Source organism: Lolium perenne, chromosome 2 (assembly GCF_019359855.2).
Source record: "Lolium perenne isolate Kyuss_39 chromosome 2, Kyuss_2.0, whole genome shotgun sequence".
NCBI classification, from domain to species: Eukaryota; Viridiplantae; Streptophyta; class Magnoliopsida; order Poales; family Poaceae; genus Lolium; species Lolium perenne.
The window spans coordinates 47,722,314-47,741,539 of record NC_067245.2 but is presented as its reverse complement, the minus strand read 5'-3'; the positions used below and the strand labels follow the sequence as shown (position 1 = coordinate 47,741,539).

The 19,226-nt window shown below is 40.1% G+C and overlaps 2 protein-coding genes across 7 annotated transcripts; one reads left to right on the top strand and one right to left on the bottom strand.

The window, feature by feature from the left end:
• The first annotated feature begins 778 nt into the window (after positions 1-778).
• On the top strand, positions 779-6,083 carry LOC127332030 (probable glucomannan 4-beta-mannosyltransferase 7). Its single transcript, XM_051358282.2, has 10 exons — positions 779-999; positions 1,091-1,452; positions 1,630-1,728; positions 3,899-4,151; positions 4,633-4,743; positions 4,864-5,000; positions 5,084-5,197; positions 5,281-5,480; positions 5,579-5,770; positions 5,850-6,083. Exons 1-10 carry the CDS (start codon positions 891-893, stop codon positions 6,013-6,015), a joined length of 1,743 nt encoding a protein of 580 aa, XP_051214242.1. The 5' UTR covers positions 779-890; the 3' UTR covers positions 6,016-6,083.
• A 188-nt stretch (positions 6,084-6,271) lies between these two features.
• LOC127332031 (defective in cullin neddylation protein AAR3) lies at positions 6,272-12,149 on the bottom strand. 6 transcript variants are annotated; one of them, XM_051358287.2, is made up of 11 exons: positions 11,939-12,148; positions 11,286-11,370; positions 10,722-10,770; positions 10,556-10,631; positions 10,386-10,468; positions 9,542-9,638; positions 9,379-9,424; positions 7,912-7,979; positions 7,658-7,843; positions 7,168-7,250; positions 6,654-6,792 (listed from the first exon to the last, which is right to left on the bottom strand). In XM_051358287.2, the coding sequence occupies exons 1-10, from the start codon at positions 12,009-12,011 to the stop codon at positions 7,189-7,191; spliced, it is 825 nt and encodes a 274-aa protein (XP_051214247.1). In that variant the 5' UTR covers positions 12,012-12,148; the 3' UTR covers positions 6,654-6,792; positions 7,168-7,188. The 6 variants fall into 6 exon arrangements, with proteins under 6 accessions (XP_051214243.1, XP_051214244.1, XP_051214247.1 ...); XM_051358288.2 differs by having other exon boundaries at positions 7,168-7,237; XM_051358283.2 differs by lacking the exon at positions 7,168-7,250 and having other exon boundaries at positions 6,272-6,792; positions 11,939-12,149.
• Positions 12,150-19,226: the final 7,077 nt, after the last annotated feature.

Below are 19,226 nucleotides of genomic sequence, written 5' to 3'. Positions count from 1 at the left end.
TTGCTGAGAAATTCCAATATGGTTGGCTAGAAGAATTGTAAGCCTGTAACCTTGCCAAACTATTTCGTAATACTATCAGTTTCTACCAAAACTTTTTATTATAAGGTCTTTTAAGAAAACATATATAATATAGCGTAGATATGTTCCATGCAACGAATATAGGGTTGATCATTAGTGTATCATTATTCTTTCCCTTACACACAAGGACTAACACTCTACGTACATCAAATGATTTACTAGCAAAGATAGCAAGGATGATTTCAATTATAGCACATGGGAAAGAGAGAAAAAATGAATCGGTCATGAAAATAATTTGTTGACAAAAAAATGGGTTTATCGATTAGGAAATAATGTTACCACAGCCTTGGTTGAGACGCTAGCTCTAGCATATTACAAGATCCAGCGAGTTGCCTTTTTTGGACTAAAAAGATTTCACTCCCGATTTCATTGAAATCAAATCACAGAGTATCAAACTGTTATTACAACATCCACCATTTTTTCCCTCCGGGGCATCTACCGATAGAGAGTTGTTACACTGTCGAGCGCGTATTTTTTCCTTAGCAACTGAATCGAACCATTTGAGAATTTGAGGTGAACACATTTTAAGTTGATTTGAAGGGGGGTATTAGTCGTGAACTCACGATGAATTGTTCTTATATTTCTTAATGTTATTCCTAAATATAAATGGCATCTTTGTGTTTTAATAGTTGGGAGTGGATAGCAAAGTGTGCCCACTTGCACGTATATAAAGCAAGTACACCGGTGGCACGTAGCAAAAGAGGAAGGAGAAAAGTACAACAAAGATAGGTGCGGACTTGGGAAAATCCAGCACCCGTTGGCCTGTACTCTGTCTCTCCTCCCACATAGGCCGCATTCCCCTTCCGTCACCCATGGAGGCTGGAGAAATCGGCGGCGCCCTCCTCTTCGTCCTCGCCGCCGCCGCGGCCCTCGCGACCGCCGTCTCCACCGGCGCCGTCGATTTCAGCCGCCCACTCACCGGTACAACATTGCTCTCTCCGTAACGCGCGGCGGCGCACGTGATCTGACGTTTCTTGCGGCATCATTAATCTCCCTTTCTCCTCTGTCGCAGTGGGCGGGCGGCTGGACTTCCAGGATACCATTTCGTGGTTCATCGGCGTCTTCGATGGCTCCTCGTCGGAGTCAGCCGGCGGCGTGTCGCTGGCGGATGTGTACGAGCTGTGGGTGCGCGTGCGGGGCGGCGTGATCGCGCCGGTGCTGCAGGTGGCCGTGTGGGTGTGCATGGTCATGTCGGTGATGCTGGCGGTGGAGGCCGTGTACAACAGCTTGGTCAGCCTCGGCGTCAAGGTCATTGGCTGGCGGCCCGAGTGGCGGTTCAAGTGGGAGCCCATCGCCGGCGACGACGAGGAGAAGGGGGCCGACGCCCACTACCCCATGGTCCTGGTGCAGATACCCATGTACAATGAGCTGGAGGTGAGAGACGATCATAATTTACTCATTAATCTCTGTAAAGAACACCAAAGCAAGATCTTCTCTCGTTTGTTGCTTTCATTTGTTACTGTTATTGTTCTTGTTGTCTTGCGAGATTAATACTGTATATTCCTCTGTGCACTGCTTAATTTATTTCTTGGGATTGAGCTGTGTTTGTAGGTGTACAAGCTGTCGATAGGGGCGGCATGTGAGCTCGAGTGGCCAAAGGATAGGATAATTGTCCAAGTGCTGGATGATTCCACCGATCCGTATATCAAGGTAGACATCTTCTCAACTCTATATTTTGAGCAGAGTTGCCTCCATACCACCTTTGTTGGAAGTTGCAAGTTGCCTCTTTTAATCATTTTAGAAGAAGTGGAGTACCTAAACACTCACCTACTTCTAGATTCCATCTCTAATTAGTCAGACCCAGACATATATGACCTGTTAAGAAAGGAACACACAGATTTAGACCTCGTATGTGTTATATTCTACAGCAAGATGTCAAAAGTTTTGACGTTGGACTACATGTCAATCTGTCATACGACTATATATAGGAGCATGCTGCTTATTGTGAGTGGTGAGTTGGGTTGTAGAGAATTTCATATTTTTTTCAGTTTTTTAAAATTGAGCAAGGTCAATCAAGGACTTCTACGAGATTATTTTGGTGAAAGCTACTTCAACCTTTGGCATTGAGGGAACTAGACGTTGCATTTTTGTCACTAGGTTTACTTTCACTATCAGAACTTCGCAAGTCGTCATCGAACATTCAGAGAACAAGTTCAAGAGCATATAGCACTACTATCTTCGAATTATTCGTTGCAAATCTGGATTCCCAACCTGACCTTTCAATCACATGGGTACGCGCAGCAAGTGGGCCCCTGCTGTCTGTGTGCTGGGGATCTCTGTCGGCCATTATAGCAATGAGTCTCCACGAAAATGGAAGTGAAGAATGTAGGGGTATTCTCCCTGTGGAAACAGTTTCAATTTGTGCCACCAGTCACCACACAAAGTGCAGCCAATGCAGCAATGCTGAATCTAACCACACCAGAAACCATGGGTTGTCATTTGACACTGTCAATACATCAGCAATATTGGTTCAACTAAGCTTAGCCCTTGAAACTGATTTAACCATCTATTCACATGAACTCATTTACCCGGTCCCGATATTTTTCCTAGACCAATAAGCCCCTGGCCATTTGCCAATGAACGCTCTCTGGGATCTGGCTCGTTGCCCACTTGTACAATGTGCATTCAGTCAGACCCATGGATGGTGGTGGATCTGAGAAGATGGTTCAATAATTGGTGAGCATATTCCTCTCCAGGGAGGGATTCTTCCCCAGCTGTCCAAAATCATTACTTCATATTTTGGATTGTCCCAGGAAGGTTCATTACCAAAATAAATTATTCTGCTCGTTTCAGTTTTTTTTTTTGTATGCAAAGTATCAAACCATAAACGAGTCAATAGGAAACGAAGTCGTTTTTTCTATTTGAAAAATATGAAAAGGAATGATTGCATGCTGATATTGGATAGAAACTTACCCCTGTAAGTACTACTAAAAATAATATTACCATTTGCGACCTATGCAAAATATCACACGACTTTCTACACAAGTCACCTAACTTCTTGTGTAGTCTTTGCACAATAACTCGTTTTGTGTTTTCCACGTGTCTTGCAAATGATCATATTCTCTTACCAGAATTTACAAGGAAATTGACTACTCAATTATCTCTGTTCATTTTTTTTTGCATTTCTTTAAAAACTTGAAATTAAGATTTCTGCAAAAATAAACAAGGAGTTATATACTCCGATCTTAGAAATTTGCTTCACAACTCAATAACCGTACTCACCTCTCTTCAGTAAGAACTAGTAGTAAATTGAAAATTAAATTCTAGTGGACAGTCTAGATCAGTTATGCCAGTATTCAATCCATTCGGTGGATGAGTTGGCTTAGTGGGATGGGGCAGGACCGCAGGAGTACTAGTTGGCAAGAACAAGAACTCTTAAGATAAGCAGGGGTGGCCTCCCAATCAAATGTCTGTTGGTGCACTATCTTAAGATGGTAGACCTCATCTGATCGATTAACCAACAGTTTTCTCAAAACAAATTATTTTGTATAGAAGACAGTTTCCAAAATGGCACTAATCCAGTTGTGCTGACACATCAACAAAACTAAACCTTACCTCTGGTAGGTGTTTCAATTGATAATAGACATTCAGGCTTCAGATGTTACCAAGTGATTGGAACAGTTGATCATTTCCCTTTTTCACACTGACTTCTAGGTCTTGCCAGTTTCTAGCCCCTGTGAGTGGTCAGACTTCACAGTGTCAATGAAAAGAGTGTCATGCTAAGATATGCTACTACATTAGGGCATCAGCCATTTTACATGATGGATGTTAACATGCAATATGAAGCATCCATGCTCATTGGATTATTTACGTTCTGCAGAATTTGGTGGAGCTTGAATGCGAAGACTGGGCGAGCAAGGGTATGAATATTAAGTATACCACGAGAAGCGGCCGCAAGGGGTTTAAAGCAGGAGCCCTGAAGAAAGGAATGGAATATGACTACGCCAAGCAGTGTGAATACGTTGCTATATTTGATGCTGATTTCCAGCCTGAACAAGACTTTCTTCTCAGGACAGTCCCCTTCTTTGTACACAATCCAAAAGTTGCTCTTGTTCAAGCTCGGTGGACCTTCGGTATGTACTCATTTCCTATTAGCTCTAGACCATCAGTTTTTCCATCTCTATATCAAGACAGTTTTCATTGCTAATGAAAACTAAACTACAAAAAAAAAGGCCTTACATGTTTGCACAATTGCACTTATCACATAGGCTTCATATATTTCAGCACATCACCAGTTCACCACATAGGAATGCTTTCTAAACGTCAGGAAATTTACGGAAGCACTGTTTCCAGAACTAACACAGGGAACTTGGGATATAAAAAAAAAACTTTTCTGGTCACATAAGAAAACTTATCTTTGTATTTTCATGAACATCTAAAAACATGTTCAGCTGATCCTGTCTTACCGTTCATGGGGTGCCAGGAACAAGGTACAGAAAAAGTTCCAAGATAATTTGGCATGGAAAATACTGCTGATGTACCACTTGACAAAAATGATAGTGCTTTATTTACTCTGATTGAATTGATCGATTCTTAATTGACAGAATTTTGCAGTGAATGACACAGCAAGCCTGTTGACAAGGGTACAAAAGATGTTCTTCGATTACCACTTCAAAGTCGAGCAAGAAGCGGGATCAGCAACCTTTTCCTTCTTCAGTTTCAATGGTACAAACCTTTACGGCTTACGCATTGTGTAAGGCCACAAAGTAAAAATAAAGGAATTCCAGAACATAGATTAGATTAGAAATAAATGACCGTCTAACGGAGTGTTTATTGTAATCCTAGGAACTGCTGGAGTATGGCGTGCAGCAGCCATCAAGGAGGCAGGGGGTTGGAAGGACCGCACTACAGTTGAAGATATGGACTTGGCAGTTCGAGCAACCCTAAAGGGTTGGAAATTTATATATGTCGGGGATATCAGAGTGAGTATTATTTATCCAACAATAATATTGTTGAAAGTATAATAGCTTGGTGTAATCATTTAACTATGCAAAACATAATGCAGGTTAAGAGTGAATTGCCATCCACTTACAAGGACTACTGCCGACAGCAATTCCGGTGGTCCTGTGGTGGTGCACATTTATTCCGACAAGTAGCAAAAGATATTTTGGCTGCTAAAGTAGGGTTCTCTTCTCCCTCATTAGCAAATCTTTAGAAAATGTTCAAAGGAAACTAAAATTTATCCCATTGTTGTTTCATTAGGATGTATCTGTCGTCAAGAAGTTCCATATGCTCTATAGTTTCTTTTTGGTGCGGAGAGTTGTGGCCCCTACGGTCACATGTATTCTCTACAATATCATACTTCCAATATCAGTCATGGTACCAGAACTATTCATACCAGTCTGGGGCATCGCCTATATTCCCATGGTACTTTTAGTGGTCACAGCGATAAGACATCCCAAGTAAGTTTCTCAATGACTGCTCTGAGTTCCAATTAGATTTCTCATCTCTGCTTCTCCACATAGTAATTTTTTCAATGCCCTTAAAATCCTCTCTGCAGAAATATACACATATTGCCATTTTGGATTTTGTTCGAGAATGTGATGACCATGCATCGCCTGAGAGCTGCACTGGCTGGTCTATTTGAATTATCGGAGTTTAACGAGTGGGCCGTGACAAAGAAGGTAGGAAACAATTTTGAAGACACTGATGTTCCCTTGCTCCAGAAAACCAGGAAAAGAATAAGAGACAGGTAAAACCCTTAGTCAAGGTTATGCACAATCAACATATACTGTATGCTAGACTGTAAATGACATCATCTTTTCTTGCAGGGTGAACTTTCGTGAGATGCTATTTGCAGCGTTTCTTTTCTTCTGTGCATCATACAACCTTGTATTCCCTGGGAAGACTAGCTACTATTTTAATCTCTATCTCCAAGGATTAGCATTTGTATTCCTAGGGCTAAACTTCACTGGCACTTGCACATGGTGTCAATGACAACAGCTAGACTGTATGAATTGTTGTTATATGTTTTGTTTATGAGTATAAACACTTCAAATATTTCAGATGATAGCCTTTAGATACAGAAGTTTGATCTGTGCACTAACAACAGTTTCCATATCATACTCTGATCTGCGGGTGATGTTTTCTCGTACAATGTGATGGGGACAGTAGGGTATGTAATGCAACACCATTTGGCATGTACTCAACAGGAAATATAATGTGTTGATTTTTTTTTTGTGGACTGCTAAACTGGGAAAAAAGATGAAGCTTTTGCTGGGTCAAACTGTGCCTGCTACCAATTTTTACTATTACAGTAAGCTGGGCCTCCAGGAACAGCGCAATAAGACGTCAGTGCAATAAAATAATTGTGGAATGGGGGGAATGGAAAAAGTGCATCCAGAATTGACAGTAACACCTTGGTGGTGCTGATATCATCGTCTTGGGGCAAGTAAAAGAAGAGACGTGAGACTATTGTGTGATGCTGTTAGGTTAAAGTTAGGAATTATCCCCGTGCCATTCCATGTCCATTGCCGTAGCCCCATGAAGAGTGAGGTTATTGCTCCGGTGATGTTGATTATGCCCGAGCTGCAGGATTTGTGTGGGGAGTCGTCTCCTCCTCTATCGATGGTGCATGTGGAAGTTGTCCCACTCGGGCCTTCAGTTGTAGCTTCCATGGAGCCATCTCGTCGCTTGCTTTTGTTGACTTTAAGGCTCTCTTTGCAAAAGAGCTTTGAGACCTTCTCGGCAGTTTAGAGACAGCTATTCCTGGATCTAGCAAAGATATTGTATGTCTCATGTCAGGGAAAGATACGGATGACAAAACCAAAAAGGTAAAGGAGTATCTCAAGAGCAAAAAAAATAACAAAAGTGGCACCACAAGGAATGCATCAGCAACTCCTTGATCGATGATCTGAAGAGCAAAACCAAGAAAAGTGGGTTTTCTTTGTGTGTGACGATCTTTGTGTCGAGAGTTTGCAGCCACAACGGGTTGGGAGAGTTGGTTGATGTGCCTAGGCGATCAAGGAGTTGCAGACTTTTGGGTTTAGTCCGTCTATGGTTTATGATGTTGTAACGATCTTCGTCCAGTTTTCCATTAATTAACTAGACATTTTCTTCTTAATTAATAAATTGAGGCAAAGCTTTTACCTCCGTTTCAAAAATAAAAAATTATCCTATTCCTTTGCGGTCATCTGAATTCCCCAATTCGTTATAGCACCTGCCAATAACATCTGGATGAAATGGGGTTACGGTAGTATACTGGGAGAAGAATTGTGCAAAACTCTATACCAAGTACATAGCAAACAGACCAACAAACAAACAGACATCTTCAATAACAGCAGGAGAACACAGTTATGTATAACATCAGTGTTTGGGTACAAAATAATATCACCACTGAAAATTGACTAAGTACAGGATGGTGTTGACGCAAGTAGAAATATATAGTTTAAGAGCTGTCATAAATGATTCCACCATGCATTCCTGATCTAGCAGAATGAGCACTTCATTGAAATGCAACCTTCAAACCCTTTTGCCAAACTATCCTCAACTATACAAGGTGAATTCTGAAGCCAGCCTCTTGAGTTGTGTAAATTTGTATCCTCGCGACAATCTGATGAACTGTTAAGGAAAGGGGTACCTGCATTGCACTCCGAAACACCACTTTTAGTGGAGACGGAACTTTCCTTCAGACGCTTCAATGGTGTAAGATGGAGAGAGTGTCTAGGAACATCTGAAAGCTCTACATTATCTTCACTGGAGTTAAACTGAGTAGGGCATTTCCTCTTTGATCCAGGTAATAGATTTAGTCCTGTTACACGACATTCTACATAACAAATTAACAACATAACTGACTAAATAAAAAATGGAAAGAGTAATTCTTCAGAACAGTACCTCTGAATGTATTGGAAATACTGCATTGTGATGCCATTGCACTGGAGCAGTCACCAGGGCGATAAATTCTACATTTACAAGGAAACCCATGAGAAACAGTACAGGTAGCATCTTAGAATAACATAGTTTTGCGGAACACAAGAACAAACCAACATACAGGCAGTAGATTTTCCGAAGCTATTATTATGTAGGATATACTTATTAGCATAGCATACATATATTCTTGCTTGTCTGGAATTGATATGCATATGTACATGGAGGACAATGTAAACATCATTTTTATCCGCTTTTAACCTGGTAGGTATAAATCAACATCGTGGCTTCTGAAAACAATTTGAAGTGTCAACCAGTCAGGCAAGATTAACTATCCCTCGCTACAATACAAGTCAATTCAACCATTGGTGTATTTGTGGATCTTGCTTCCTAGTTGAACAATTTATGCTTACATGAACCTCACTATTTGCCTAATAACCAGGAAAAGGATGCAAGAGACATAGAAATTCCAAATATCAGGTGGGATGTGTTCGAACTCATGATGAGATCAGTAAATCACCGAGCTTTCTTACTTGCTCCTTGCCCATGGCTCATTGGTGAATCTGCATTGTCTGTTGATTCTTTTTTCTCTTACATGAGAAGGCCTACTAATTAAGTTTGTAAACATCTTATTTGTTTTATGCAGATTTATCTATACAGGGTCAGTGTTAGTAACCAGTGATCTTGCTCAGGATCTTCTTAGAGCTGCCTACATGTTGCTTTAAATAAAAATAATTAACACATTATTGAAGTAAATTTCATGATGCTGTCGATGTTGATAATTATTTCTATATCAATTGTCAAACCTTAAAATGTTTAACTGGCCCCATTATAAGATAACCTACTTGTGGCACTGAGAAAAATTATTTTTATTCGTTAGTACGATACATAGCTACTCGTTATCCTAGGCAAGCAGCACTCGATCCTAAATACTAAAAAAGTTCCTTAAAGTGCGACACAAACTCCCATTCCAGCTTATACTAAAGATCAAATATTTTGGATTATTCCTAGGAGTCCTGCACCAAACAGTTGGAAGAAATTGTGGAGCCTTTATGCAAAAAACTAATTTACGTACTACTGAGTCATCGTTAGCTTTTTGTAGGGAAGAGTTGTCGAACTAAAACGTATAGTATATGTTTTTAAGAAACATTTCAGGAAGAGAATTCTGTGTGATTTAGTCTGACAAACGTAATTAGTGACCGGTCTTAAACATTAATGAGCAAGAGTAAGCAGCAACGATAGATCAATCAGAGAAAGCCAGAATCCGCTAAGCTACTTGTGCTTTAGACAGATATACTCACACTCCACTAAAGTTCAAAGCAGACAAATGATTGATCATGATTTAGGTTTAGACGTGGAATAAAACTAATAAACAAGTATATAAGATTACAAGTGTTCCAAAAGCATATATTAAGGAGGACAATAAAGACAAACCTGTGCATATACTCCACAAAATCATCAATTATTACAGGCCAAGCACCTAAGGAAAGTTTACACAAACACAGTGATCAGATTGTTACCAAGCTAAATCTATGAAGGAAGGTGTATACAGGAATGGAAATCCAAAACAAGCAGTATGGAAGAAACGAGATTGTACCTTTTGGATCATAACCTTCCAGGTCCTCGTTTACACACCTGCTGAAAGCTAGCAGCTGCTGCCAGGCATCCTCAGATATGTTGTGACGTTGGTACTTCTAAGAAAGGAGAAAATACAGTTAAAGCTTAATAAAATATACATGATAATGTCTACTATCAGTTTATAAATAAAAATGGGAACACAAAAGGTAAAGGTGGTGTGCCTTGATGATTTAAGGAATTTACAAAAGATAGACCCATTGAGCTATACCCAAAGGCAAACATCCAGCGTCATGTCAAAATGAAGAGCCCAAAAATCAGAGCATATAGTAAAGTTCATAGTAACACTCAATGGAAACCGGGAGATAACAGCTTCAGCAAAATGGTTATGGATTATCTTCACATTGTTAAATACAAGTAGAGTTTTTTGGACGAAAGAAACTATTGAGCATTACTAGTACAACTGTTAACAAAACCATGCATTTGCCATGTTAAACGAGATGTCAAGATGTTAATAGATCGATTTACTCATCATGTACCAAACCATGAACTGCAGACCAAACACTGCTTCAATGAACTTAATAATGAAGTTGCTCACCAGACTAAAGTCAAATGGACATCTCTTCATGATCAAACATATTCTTACAAAAGAACTTGTTTGTTTATCTAATAAGATGCCTAACGAATTACTATTTTCCAGGGAATAAAAAATTAAAAAAATAACCCATGCTTTTACTGTTCCGACTGAAAATGGGTAATGAATGAAAGCACTGCCAGTACTACGGAAGTAACAATAATAAGCGAATTCTTTTTTTAAAAACATTATAAATGAATTCATATAGTTGTTAGCCAGTAACTTTTGGTACCTCAACAAAGTTACACCACCGGTCCAGCAATCGAAACCTCCCAATAAGGACTATCCTCCATGCGGCAACAGCCTTCTGAACAGCTAAATCAGGAAAAGTGACATTCCCAGTTAGTATTACAAAAATGATACAGCAGCATGCATGGACATGCTCAAGGATAAGGGGCTTACTAATATTCTTTTGGCCATTTTCACGAGAAATGAAGAAGACAAAATCGTAGAAGTTACTGAATTGGCGCGCATCATCCTAAAAGAGAGGGTTATAGATCAGCATAGTATATTGGAAAGCATTTGAGGATTGGGGATGCATAATTTGCTTGGGAAGCACGCGTCTTACTAACTCAAGGACTGACATGAGCTTTTGAATATCACCAAATATTCCATCCCTGGATGAATAGTAGAGTATGTAATCAGCCAATAGGTAAGAAGAATATAATGAAGAAAAAAGAGTCAAACATAAAAGTAAGTAAAAAGTGAGCGGGCTTTTCTCATGCAATGGAGATATGTGAGTGTGTTTGTCCTGGATAGTTTATGGAGGTGTAAGATTCTCCTTGCCATGAAAAGAAAGCGCGATGGAATATAGTAATTCCAAGCTCATATTAACACATGAATGCAAGCTCGAACTCTAAATTTACAGTAAAAACAGACAGGTAGGAAGGAACTACCTATGATTTTATAACATATATCACCCAATCTTAGTAGAATCGGCCCTCGGCAGTATTTCAACTCAATGAATGTGGGAAAAGAAGCCAAGAAGCTTTAGAAACATAATTTTCAGAGTGGCGTAAAAAGACAATGCCCTAGTTTGACCTACCCCGTGATTAAAAATAGATCAACACGCATCATTTCTGCAGTAAACAAACATCAAATATTACAACAGCATAACCAAAATAGCTTTTACCTCATTCCTTCCATATTATCAATAGTCCGTGAAAGCTCAACCAACCCTTCCCTGGTGTTTGCATTCTCGCAGCCTGATACAATACCTAGCAATGCAATAAACAAAACAATTAGTAGACTGAGATAGTGTATAAACAGCAAGCAACAATGTTTCCCAGGAAAATACAGTATCATGTTGGGACATATAATGTATGGAGATTCGCTAGCTTAATTCTAAGACGAGATTGTGCTTTTCAGTTGTTACGGAAATACACATACAAGAATAATCTGAAAGTTCCTTGAATTGTGATTTTAGCCACGAGCATTTTGTCTTGAACACGCTTAAGAAAATAATAACCCTGCAAGCGAAAAGCCAGCAACGTCTATTGAAGCAATTACAACAAACCAGATGATTGGCCTGAGAATGAGCCCCAGCGGTGAATTATTTACTCCTCGCAATCATGAAATTTCTTGAAGTTCGCACAAATGCAAAGAAGATGACTCCGTCACCGAAAACAACTAAAATTCGTAATATTCTCTCTGACGCCTAAACCGCCAAGTGGGCACGGATACGATACGATCTACTCTAACCCTGAAACCTCCGAAACTGCGATTGGAGCCCTAACCCAGCGACGAAACTGCGAAGGGAATTCGAAAGCGGGGGAGCTCGCTCACCGCAGTACTTGGAGTAGGCCTGGGCGGCGGCCGGGCACACGGCTAGGGCAGCCTCGAAGCCGAGGGATCCCATGGATCCGAGCCCCCTGAAACCCGATTCCCGCCCCGCCGCCACCCGAGTCGACCGCCGCCGCCCCCTCGATCTCGACTGCAGTACGGCGCGAGCAAGCAGAGCTGCAAAAAGGCAAGGGGGAGCGAGGGAGAGGGAGAGGGCAGAGGCGTCAGATTTGGGTTGGATGCGGGAATGGTATGTGCCTTGGCGGTGTTTGGAATAGAATAGCCGGTGGATTCATCCTAGCCGTCCATAGGGATTGAGAATCTTTGATTTTGTATGACATGGGGTCCACTTGTCAGTCTCTAAGCTGTGTGAAGAAAGAGACGCCGTCCCATCGAGGGACGGCGAGACCGCGAGGAGGATTAGTGTTCGTCGGATATCTGATTATAGGGGATGAAGATGAAATTGACGGCTTTGTAACTACGTTGACGTAGCTTCGGTAGTTATGTTGATTAGATGAAGAGGCCTCGTGTCGAGTGACACGGCATGGGATGATTAAAGATGGATGGTTTTGATATACCTACACTCGGAGAAAATCGATGATGATAGTATCGATGATTATAGCAGTATCTGTATAAATATGGTATACCCATGAAGATATGAAGGTGGATTCGTGCCCGAGAGAATATTTTAGATATTGTGGTCCTTATCATACAATGTAAGGACTCATGCAAAAATAAGGATGGAATAACGTGAAGTCTAGATAGAAAACAACTATGGGATATCTTTATTTTGTACGATAGGACCTTGAAATAGTTTGGTCTGATCTTTATATGGAGACAAGATAAGACACATGCATATCTAAAAACCCAAAGGTCACACGGAACACAATACATTTGTGACAAAAAAATGCTATGTTGATTCACTGCAGTCAACAATAAAAGCTACAAAATCCACTGAATCTCTAGTCGTTCTAGGGTTTAGTTTTAGCCATAAAACCCACCGAAGCTCCAGTCCTTCTAGGGTTTAGTTTTAGCCACACATATGTATGCAATCATTACATATTATAAGAAAATCCATTGGCAAGCACGAGGTAGGTTTGTTACCCACATCACGAGCCTATATGATATGGGTAAATCATGTCTCTTATCTTACTTTTCATCAAGGGAGTTGGCGGTGGGTTCCCCTATATGTTTTCAACTGCATATACCTTTTTATACATGACCAGAGTATATTTGTGCTTCGACACAAGCAATGAAAGCGACTGAAGATGACTAAGGCTGGTCGTGCCATTTGTGGTAATGAAAACTGTATGCAACATACTAAAGCATGTATGATTGCTTAGATACGCTGGTCATATAAAAAAAGTAGGGCAATCATAAAAGTAATGGTGATATAACAAATAATAAAAAATGGTTTGAATGTAGATTTACCATCATCAAACCACGTGTGATTGTTTTCGATATATAGACTCTAATAAAAAATCATTTTTTGCATGTGAGAGACATAAATTAAATTGTGAAAGTCAAGACTATTGATGACGTTGAGATAAAAAAAAAAATAGCAGACATACGATGTTCATTTAAAATAAAGTAACATCAGAGTATGACTTTTTACCCTAACAGTATGCCTAGTGCTAGAGGTCATCTTTTGTGAATCAAAGAGAATAACTACTATACTAAACCTTAACAGCTTCCTTTTTTCTCCTAATTTTGATTTTTTTTTGGGATTAATGATGGGCTGATACGTATGAGTTTAGATAGTTTGATTTCCACAAGAAATTTCTGTGTGCACTTTTGGTGCTCTCTAAGATTTTTAGGGAAGCTGAAAAACACAGAAGCAAATTCTTTCTTTCCATCCTCGCGTGGCTGTAGCATTCATGTGGATGGTCAAAGTGCCCACTGCCCACGCCGCTTAAGGCTGCTTTGATTTCCCACCAGATCAGCCAATTTGCCCCCCACCTCTCTATCTCTTCTCTCTCATTTGTCCTCTTTTTTCCATTGCCGCCGGCGGCATCCTTGCTCCAGGGATGGTGCCCTGCTCCCTTCTCTGGCCACAGCCAGCGCCGTCGCACCATGCCTCCGACTCCTCCTCCTCTCCCGTTTCCCCACCACTGTGGTGCTCGGCGGCGCCCCTACTCGCTCGCCCGGGAAACCCTAGCCCCGCCCTGGGCTTGGTCGCCGGCTGCTCCGACGACGGCGCTCCTCCAGCTGCTCCTCCTCGTGACTCATGCCGCGAGGCTGTACGCCTGCGCGTCCGAGGGCTCCGCCTAGCCGGTCGTTGGCAGCCATAGCCACGGGCAGATACATCATGAGGCCCTACCGGGAGGAGCTGTGCCAGGGGCGGGAGGTGCCCATGTCGCTGGGAGTCGGTCATCCTTGTGCGGCCCTGTTGGGGGAGTCGGCGTCGCTAGGAGCAGCGGTGTGGCGGACGGCCACCGTGTGCCTCGCCCTTCGAGCCACCTCCACAGGTTGTCAGCTCGGCGTCGACATAGGCTGAAGCGGCAGGAGGCAGGCTGCCGTCGGAAGCGAGCCAATGCCCCGTCATAACTGCCAAGGATCACTAGCTCAATAGACCAGGTTTGCTTCTAATTGATTTGTTACTTTGTCCCTCCGCTCTCTCTTTCTTTTCTTTTTGTTTGTCAAATCATGTTACCCCTGCTCTATTTCGATCTGTAATAGGATCAGCTCTAGCCGTCTCTGGTTGTTTTGATTTGCATCTGGGTCTCCGTAGTGACAACTTCATCTGAATCTCTATCCCCATAATAAATATTTGCGTGTATGTAGGTTAAAGGCACAACTGCAGTCAGTCAGCCGAGATATGTGTTGCATCAAGGCCATCAGTGGAGAATTATCCCGAAAAGGAAATACATCAAAATTTAGACAAATATGCGACATCCTTTTCGGCACGGAGGGATTATATGAAGTATGAACTGGATTCTATCATTGTTGATTGCAAGGTATGAAGGTACCTCCCTCGACACACACACTACTATCCAGTATTTTATTTGCTTACTCATATGTGAAAACAAATATGAAGCCAGCCCAATTTAATCAATTGTTCCACAGGAATACAAATGTAGCAAGCGATATAATCTCTCCCTTGTTCCCAAGCTCATTGTGATTCAGCTTCATACATGACAATATGTATTCTGTGTGCACATTATGCCGTCCTGGTACGAGCGGCTAATTCTCCTCCCAAACAAATACAATCAAATATCTGTTCCACTCTCCTAACATCATAGGAAAAAAAAAATCTTGCAACATTATTACAAAATGCCAAAAGGCACTAACTGTGAAAAAAAATCCAACACCCGTCCAACCAAGTGCTCAATTCCATGCTAAGGCGAGATGCCCAAGACTAGCGAGAAAATATGATCAGTATATAGGAAGTATTTTTTTTGTAAGGTTAGCACAACATTCTTGCATATAGACTTCAGATTATTTATATGAATACAGAAAAATCTATCATACTAAATGCATGTTTGTTTTCATGGATTTTTCTAAATTCGTTTTTCTAATGCGCGCTTCCTTTTGTGTTTCTGTGTTTGGCTGTTACTTCTTTTGTTTCTCCTGAGAAGGCTTCTATCAACTGTCCGATGCGGAAGCTCATGGACAAGCATCGCGATGCCGTAAAAAGAGGTGCTGTTTTTTCCCAATTTTACATGTAATGGCAAGCAATGATTATACTTTCTGTTTCCTGACGGTAAAATTTGGTGTTAAAAAATAGAATACTACAGCGTTGGCTTAATAAGCGTGTGATAGATTCAAACAATTCATGTATGTCTGGTGCTGAAATGTGATAGCATTCTACGATGCAGATTTCCTGTTTCTACACAATTAAACTAAATTCAGAATGCCGGAGTGTTTTCTTACTACAATGAGTATTTAGGAGCATGCCATTGAATTCAAGAATTCATGTGTTCTGGTGCTTCTGACGGTTTGATGGTTATAGAGATCTGTCAGTAAACGTATTTTCAAAGTATTTCATTAAATCGTGCTGCTCATTGTATCTGAAGCGAATGGCAGTAGACAACCCACACTTTAGTAATACTTTTTCCAGGCAATTTTTCGAGTTGCTTTGTATGCATTATGGATTGATTTTCACTCTTGCCCTCTCTTCGTTGACCTGTAGCTACCTTCTTCTATTTATTTTGTTATTTCTTGATTCTTTACAAGGAAAGGTTTGGGTTACAAGTTAAAATCACTACAATATTTTTCCTGTATGATTAACGCTTAGGTGCATGCAATAGATTCAAAGAATTTATCGGTTCAACTGCTGATAACATCCTTTTTTAAGAGGCTACTGATAGCATTCTATGATGCATACTTGCTATTTCTTCAGGAAAAAAAAATCCTAATTCAAAATTCAGATCACTGAACCTTTTGTTTAATGTGATTCACATTTAGGAGTGTACTATAGAATAAAAACGTTCAAGTTTTCCCGGTGCCGACGGAAATTTGATAGTTACAGAGAACTCTGAATAAAGAAAGTGACTAATGTGGTACCGTCTATTAAGAGGCTATGTTTTTTCAGAGCGGCAATGCATTTATATTTGTTAAAGAAAGTGACTGATGTGGTACAGTCTATTAAGAGGCTATGTTTTTTCAGTTTCAATTAATATATTGACATGAAGTATTCTGGAGTTGCTGGGATCTTCATACGATAGTTCTCCTTGGAAGTTACAGGGCTATTTTTACAGTTGACAAATTTTATAGGATGGCAATGAACTTGGATTTCTATGTGCAATATAGCTCCTATTTTCTCTGATGATTGGTCCTTGATGAAGGTGTTGTGCACATCACCGTTGAATCAAAGTACTGCATTTGACACTAATAGAAACTCAATTACTTCAGGTTAGCTTCTACATGGATTATATTATTTATATATTTCACTTCCAAAATTGTATACCTCGCTGTGGAACGGAGATTGCAACTTCTTAGTCTGTTTCCATATCCTTTTGCCGCGCTGTCTTCCCCTCCCATCTCGAACATAGAAACAAATAAGTGAGATGTGATGGTGGATACTATTTGCTTATTTAGAAACTAGGCTTGAACCATGAAACTTCGCCAACTTGCATAGTTCTCATGTGTTATTCATGCTTATGTCGGTCAAATAATGTAAAATATCTTGCGACGACCTTCATCAAGAGCTAAAAGGGAAATGCTACAAAAGCTAAATATGACATTCGGTTTAATTTTGAGTACTTGTTTATTTTCTCAGTTTTTAGTCTATCCAGAGTAATATTTTAATTACTTACATTATTAGTTTTCATGTTGCATTCCAAAGTCTGGTTCTATTTTTTGGTAGGTAATTCATGAATATTGCTCTACACAAGCACATAATTTATGACCGGGGTTTTGGTTATGATAACTTTGATTTCAAGACTTGATAGGCCTTCTTGAATCTTGGTGGGAATATTGTCCATATTTGTATCACATTTTTATGATTCTAGACGTTTGAACATTCTTTTTTGTGACTAGATATAAAATCCTAAACCACTTGATTTTTAGTGTATCAATATCCTTATCTCTGTAGTACTTTTACGATCTTGAACTATATACATTGATCAATGTTTTCTTACTAAAATTATATGCATGTATATTTTCTTGCCTCTTGGTTGCTGCCATTGTTGCTTTATGGCATGTTAGAAAATGTTCTTCAACATTGTAAGTCTACAAATAGATGTGTAATATAATATAGTAATATTCATACATGGTATCTTGCTCTACTTGCATGTATATAAGAGTGAAGCACACAAGAATGTGGACACTGATTCATATGTCTTGGCCAATGAGGGGTCGTGGATAGAAAAATACAATTATGTCCTGAGGTAATTATAATTTTTGCCCTTTTAATGCTTTATTATTAGTTTACAGCAGTTTTCTAAGCATGGATGTATTCCACTTATTTTATGCTCACAAAACATGCACTGCCTCTGACTTAGATTCATTCCTGGGTGATATTTCCTTCCTCAGATGAATATCCTCTTTCAGTCAGTTTCTGTTTGGTGAATCCATGGGTCTTGATGCACTGCTATTGGTGGTTACGGAAATCCATGTAGTTCGATGTGATATTGATGAAACATGCTAAAAATTCTAGCTCTATATTATTCGATTTTGTGTTGGTGATCTGATTGATTTTGATTAGATTAATACTTCCATTTGTGTGCCTTCCCTGCATGTCTTATATCTAATAGGGCAGCGATTTGCAGCAAACATAAATCAAAAGCAGTACCTGGATGATTCTACAATTTGGTCACTCTAGGACATCTATATCACATCTCTGCTAACTATCAAGATAGATCATAATGACCATGAATTTTTTTTAGAATAATTACTTAGCCTATTAGACATTGATACTACACCTGCTCTCACAAGGCATTAAAAAGTGTACTGCCAACTACACCACCTCATCATCTAAATCCATACACCTGCAAATAAGCAATATACTTTCTCTTTTGCTGCAATTAAAAGTCAACAGATCCACTGGATCGTTCCTTCCTCTTTTAGCCAGAACAAAGTACTTCATGGCCATATCTACTGCCATTTCTCATAATCACTTGAGTTTATGGTCATGCAATTTTTCTCAGATGAGTTATGGTCGAAGCAGTACGTGGTTGGAACAATTCATTGTTATGGCTGTGCAGTGTTCAGTTGAATCAAATGGATGGTAGACATGAATCAAAGGAATGTGCAGTTCCAACAGAGTTCTACTGACCCTACTAGGAATTGCATCCACCGAATAATCATATCGCCGCCGCAGCGTGCTAACACCACTGGCACAAGTCCTTTGCGGACGTCCACATCATCTCACAGGATGCACAAATTGTTCATTCACTGTACTAGACCATTTGTTTGCGTAGTATGTTTTCTTTGCTTATCTATTGCACTATGTAATGGGAAGTTGCTTTGTCATCCACTTCTGAATAGAGCTAGCTTCGCAACTTTGCAGTTTGTTTCCAGTTGTAACATCTAGATGATGGAATGACATTGTTTTCCCCATTGGCAGTTTTGCATCACATTGCCATTTACAAGTAGATTTAGATTCTGATTTTTGAAGTGGATGATGCTTTGTATTGTTTTTCCTGGAGCAGTAAAGGTTGGATGTTCTGCAAACCACTACCTAACATCATTGTTTTGGATTTGTTTTTCATGTTGTTTATCCTATGAATCCTACCACGCCTCCATGTCCTCGGCGTAGTTTAAAATGCAAACGTCGGGCGCATACTGTTAGACTATTAGTATATGTATTTTGCACAATCAGTTCATTAACGCTATTTTCACTGTTCTC